This window comes from Pistacia vera, unplaced genomic scaffold (genome assembly GCF_008641045.1).
Source record: "Pistacia vera cultivar Batoury unplaced genomic scaffold, PisVer_v2 Contig44, whole genome shotgun sequence".
Lineage (NCBI taxonomy): Eukaryota > Viridiplantae > Streptophyta > Magnoliopsida > Sapindales > Anacardiaceae > Pistacia > Pistacia vera.
This window is the reverse complement of record NW_022196268.1, coordinates 170,383-176,382: the sequence shown is the minus strand read 5'-3', so window position 1 is coordinate 176,382 and position 6,000 is coordinate 170,383. Positions and strand designations below refer to the sequence as shown.

The window sequence follows — 6,000 nt, the reverse complement described above, 5'->3', positions numbered from 1 at the left end:
ATGACGTATTATATTGGAGCAAATCTCAAATGTGGGTTAAATTACTATGGACGGTTGTCCATTCATTGTATATGGATGTCTGTCTGTATTAGATGAACGGACGTCAATCATTTTGGTTTTAAAATTTTTTGGACGGGTATTCATGTTCATAGTAAATAGACACCCGTCCATATAATATGGAGGGGAGTCCATTGATATTTTTGTGGACGCTCATCCATTCGTGATAAACGGTCATCCATAAAGTATAGACGGTTGTCCGTGATTGTTGGACGGCAGTCCATTCACGGGAGATGTGTTTTCTGTCTAACGTGTTCACGTCTGACTGGATGTCACGTCGTTCGGTAAAAAATTTCGATGCAAAAAATCAGTGTCCTTAGCGTTATTCTATAAATAGTGGTGTTAATTTAAAATTTTAAAAGTATACTCTCTAGATCTTGTTTCAAAGACACTTGGATAAAAGAATAAGCAGGTCCCCAGTGATTATATGTATAAATTCAGATTACAAACTATTTTAGAATGAGACAAATTGTTCTAAAGACAATAATTTGTCAATCCAAAGTATTATTATATTTCATATGTTGCTCTGTTTCTATGCCAAGCAATTAAACACTATTGGATTTTGATTCATTAAAAAAAAAAAAGTTTACCATGAAAGCAAAACATAACCATATAAATTACCGACGACATATCACAATCACTATGACACTATCACTATTAACAATCATGATGTTTTTTTTTTTTTTTTAATTAAATACATAAACGTTGGCTGGAACTAGAAGGTAAGCACGTGAAAAGCTAACAGGATTGAAACTTCTATGGAAGAATTAAATTCCTTCCACCAACCGATACATCAGCATGCACAAGCTCACTAAAAGTTTTTTTTCTATTTTTTTTCAAATTAATAATGATTCCGCAAAGGAATCTAGCTGCACTTGGTCATCTTCATCCTTCAATATCTGTAGATATTCTTCGTAAAGCTTCTCTAACGTGTTTTCACCGGTGAATACCTGAGATATTTGGTACTCAAAATCACTTCCGTTGACTATGTCGTCATCGTGATCGCCCACGAGAAATCCAGCTCCATGACCATTATCACTATCTTTGAAACTGCAACAAGGAACTTCTGTACTGAATTCTCCATGGCCATTTGAAACAGTACTGAATAAATTATTGAACTTAAAACTTTCATTTATTGGTAATACGAAAGAAGTAACTCTGATGGGCTTTGGGAGATGGACCTTGTGCTTTTGTGGCTCCACAGTTGGTTTGGTCTTATTTTTATAATTCTGGTTCTTTTTGTGGTTACTGTTCTTGCTATTTCTTCTCTTCCTTGCATCTTGAGTAACTGGGTCATCTGATAATTTCCTATGGGTGTTTGGGTCGGTTCCTTGGTTTCTAAGTCTTTTGCTGAGATGAGTGTTCCAATAATTCTTTATCTCGTTATCGGTTCGACCGGGAAGCCTTCCTGCAATGAGAGACCACCGATTTCCAAGTAGCGCATGCAATCTGATAATAAGATCTTCCTCATCAGGAGTTATGTTCCCTCTCTTGATGTCTGGTCTTAGATAGTTCATCCATCTTAATCTGCAACTCTTTCCACACCTAAGAAGCCCTGCACACCCGAGAAAGATCCATATATTAAATGGGTGTTTGTCTGAGCTTATGGAAATTAGCTTATAAGTAACAAGCACTTATAAACTAATTTTAGCTTATAAGCATTTGAAATTTTAAACAGTTACGTGTTTGGTTAAAGTACTTATAAGTGATTGATAAGTAGTTGAAGTGTTTGGTAAAATATGGCTTATAAGTACATTTTATTATAAAATGACTAAAAATGATACTATATTAAATAAGAGTGTACTATGAAATTTTAAAATTAAATAAGGATAATGTGATAATATACTTGGTCAAATTAGCTTATAAGCAGAGTGCTTATAAGCCAAAAAAAAAAAAAAGAGTACCTCCCTCTCAACTTATCTTTTTTGGCTTATAAGCTCAACTAATAAGCTCAAAAAAATTATAAATAAACAGTTCAGCTTAATTTTAGAACTTATAAACTAGTTTGACTAGCTTATAAGCTTAGACAAACACCCCTGATATAAGCCCCAACAGTGAAAAAATCAGCGAGAAAAAGGAATCTCCCACCCAAATGTGACTCAAATAATCAAGAAGGAATAGAAAATGAGTAGTAGTGATGAGATTACCAGCTTTTTTAGGCAAAGATCTCCAGTGGCCTTCACCATGTGCTTGGATGTATTTGGTAAGCAAAGTGTCTTCTCTTGGAGACCACGGACCTCTATGCAAGCCAACCTTAGAACAACAGGGAGCCCTTCCCATTTTTCTGATAGAATATCCCAGGAGAGAGAAAATGAAAGAATTGATTAGACGAGCAAAGAATAGGATCCAGTGACTGATGCTTCTATCAAGTACAAGAAATGACAATGGCGGCCGTCACCATATAATCGGACTTATAAGATTCTTTTCCTTGCAATATTTAGGGAGAGTTTCTAAATAACCGCCACGGTGACTTCATAATTAAGAAGGGCAAGTTTGCCTGCAAATCTCTAAAGGAAAGTGGGATATGATACGTATTCATAAAACATAAGCTATTTATATTATCAAATTGTATGGTTCTTCCCACCATTTTACTTTACTTTCATGAACTGCACACTTATCTCAACGACTCTTCTTGCTATCTGCCATTCCACTGCATGCAGATACCTTAATATATAGTGAACAATTAGTCTTTAATAAATTGAATAGTTTTAAATCTAAAAAATATGTCTAATAAAACAAACATATCTCTTTATTAATAAATTCCAAAATGATAGCCCACAACACACCACAAACAAGAATGGTAATGGTAGAGTTAATGAAAAGTAAATAATTTCTCCTACACTCAACCATGGTGCTTGGTGCATATAGTTCTGGAGTGGTAATTAATACGTGTCAGATCTGACATAATTCTACATCTCTATCAAGAGTCTACTCCTCCACAAGTACAAGTCTCTGAAGCCTATGATTATATTTAAGGTCTGTTTGAGAGTTTTATGGTAGCGGTTACGAGGGTAAACCATCGTAACGGTTTTGAGTTCGAGAGTAAACCATCGTAGTGGTTTCGAGGGGTTTTTAGTAGCGGTTTTTAAAACATCCAACCTATGCTTGGGAGTTTATTTTTATTTTAACAGTTTTTTTAAATAATAAATTTACATAAATACCCATAAAGTTAAAACACTCTCTCTTTTACTTAATTAACTTTGATAAATATAGATAATGCCTACATTATTTGTTTTACTCCAAGTCCTCCATGAAGCTCTTAATTTTGCTTAATCAACACTGCAAACACTCTCTCTTTTGCTTAATTAATTTTTTTCTTTACTTTTGACACGTATATTTGTAGCTGTGTTTCTAGTTGTTGTTGTGTCAGCTCTCAGCAACTGCAACTACAGACAAGAAACTCAATTTGATAAGCTATCAAAAATAAGTAAAAATATCAAAGTTGAAGTTATTAGAGACGCTCGCCAACAACGTGTCTCCATATTTGATCTCGTAGTTGGAGACATTGTGTCACTGAAGACTAGTGATCAGATTCCAACAGATGGCCTGTTTTTGGATGGATTTCCTTTGCGAGTAGACGAGTCGAGTATGATAGGGGAGAGGGATCATGTTGAAGTTGATTTTGAACATAATCCTTTCTTGTGAATTAGCGATTGCAAAGGGATTTGTGTGCAGCAGCAAGAGATTTGTGTGCAGCAGCAAGAGATTTATGTGTATCAAAAGGAGTGAAAAGAGGTTTTTTTAGATAAAATTTATAAACCAGTCAAAACACCTTGATTTGGGGTATTTTATAAACCCTTAAAAAATACACTACACTGATTTTGGAGGGTTTTTAAACCAGTCAAAACACAACCGGCCGTCAATATTACATTATACCTCTTTGGATATAGAGCCCTTTTCACTTAATGTGACTTGTGACTTATGAGTGCCTGGAACACAGCCACTGACATTATAATTTATAAACGTCTTATGTTCGTACACCTTCCTTCTACCTGTCTATTAAGGCAGAAGTCACTGAGGGAAAGGTGATAGTGAGGATGCCGAGCTTAGCATCAAGGCAAGGAACGGTGGTTTGGACTCGACAGTGAGTGTAGGATCTTAAATGTTATAACTTAGACGCTTCATAATAGCCTCTCTCTATATATAGCTCATTAATTCATTCACTTTAACTACTTACAGAGGGTAGTTTGTTATAACCCCGGACCATAAAATTAATCCAATACATAATTATATATATATATATAACATTTTCACTACTTAATTAATACATAGCATTCATATAAACACTACCCACCATTATAATTTACTCTAAGATTGAAACTCTCCTGCAAATTTGTAAAGTATGGTTTCCATTTGGTATAAAAAAGAAAAACAAAAGGCATCTATTGTTTGGGAAGTGACTGAAATATGTATACAGCTCACAATATTAATGTTCTTAATTATGCTCGTACATATGCCTTCCTTTTTCATCAATCCTTTCCGCAAATTAATTAATGTTGTGTGAATATGATCTCATTTATAAGAGTGAACTAATGGGCAAGCATTTATATGTTGCATCATTTGGTAAAAAACGTAATAGCTAGTAGATTGTCTACTCTCCTTTACTGTATTTGAATTTTCAGCCACTTTAACTTAATTTTTGAGTCTTGGACTTTCAAAGCCAACCTGTCCTTGAGAGAGAGATGGAGACCTACCACTGCAGCCTTTGTCGATATCTAATGCCCACCATAAAGGCCAAGGGGGAAGTATTCACTCACGTGTTCAAACTGTAGTAAAACTCATAATGACATATTTATAGATTGATCAATTATGAGTTATCACTTTAAGATTATAAGAAAAAATTTATAATATTAAATTATAAATAAAATATTATCCAAAATAATAATAACAAAGTCGCACTATTGTAACTCGTTAAACCCTTTATAACTCAATTATTAAATACAGCATTATTTTACGGAAATGTCTTTACATAAAATTTCTATATCTAATTCTTCAAAATCAAAAGAAGCTCATAGTCTACTAACCAACATCCCATCATGTCAATTAGTAGACCTAATCTTTGACCTTACCAATATCTCTGCACGGAAATCGAAATGAAAATAAATTAATGTATAAACTCATTTCAAATTTAAAAACCATACCCCCATTTTCTTTCCACATGCATAGTGATTGATCAAATGGAAGTTAATTAAATAACCAAGCAAGAATCCCAAAATTAAATAATTACTGATAGGTGAAGATTTAAAAACTTGGAAGACTTGATTCTATTACAGATATGGACATTTAGCGAGGGTCATTATTCATTAAGTCGTGCATAAGAAAACAAATGCCTTGACATTGACATTCCAACTAATTAAACTTTCAACGGCTTAGCCTCTTTGCAAAGTCCCTTTCGATTATCCCCACACAAAAGTAGAAGAATAAGAATAAAAATGGATGGCCAAAATTAATTAATTGTTTAGAATAAATTTTACATTATAATAAGTTATAATTTTTCTAATTTCTACATTAAAGAAAGTCGTCTCTATATAATAATAATTATATGTATATTACAAAAATAAAATAAAATTATATTACATTAAAGGTTTAAGATGAAATAAAATATTTATTTAAAGTTGTTTGGGACAATGATTTATACTTTATAGTTGTTATCACATATTTTAACTTGTGAGTAGGTAATAATTCGATAGCATGGATACATTCTTGTTAAAACCAAAATATTTTTAGCTTCTCAAACATGTTTAAAGTCTTATGGCATGAAACTTTTTGTATTTTCATACTATCATCCTTAGGGTTATTTCCTTTTTCTTCTTGTCTAATTGCAGCAATAGTTTCTTCTTCAGTTAAAATACACGATTTGTTGCTCATTTGAATGGTCGAGGAAGAAATTAATATCCATTTGATTTGTATAGTAAAGTTGCCGAATCTGATCACTCAATTCTG

The 6,000-nt window shown here is 33.1% G+C and overlaps 1 protein-coding gene across 1 annotated transcript; it reads right to left on the bottom strand.

Moving 5' to 3' along the window:
* Window positions 1-767: 767 nt before the first annotated feature.
* On the bottom strand, window positions 768-2,568 carry LOC116144221 (transcription factor MYB8-like). The gene is made up of 2 exons (XM_031429670.1): window positions 2,205-2,568; window positions 768-1,612 (listed from the first exon to the last, which is right to left on the bottom strand). The coding sequence occupies exons 1-2, from the start codon at window positions 2,335-2,337 to the stop codon at window positions 894-896; spliced, it is 852 nt and encodes a 283-aa protein (XP_031285530.1). The 5' UTR covers window positions 2,338-2,568; the 3' UTR covers window positions 768-893.
* Window positions 2,569-6,000: the final 3,432 nt, after the last annotated feature.

What these genes read in the sequence shown, in the direction of transcription:
- LOC116144221 (XM_031429670.1), bottom strand. Translation starts at nt 2,337, where the DNA reads ATGGGAAGGGCTCCCTGTTGTTCTAAGGTTGGCTTGCATAGAGGTCCG. An exon ending in ATCTTTGCCTAAAAAAGCTG is followed by an intron (nt 1,613 to 2,204) that starts GTAATCTCATCA and finishes TCGGGTGTGCAG; the next exon opens with GGCTTCTTAGGTGTGGAAAG.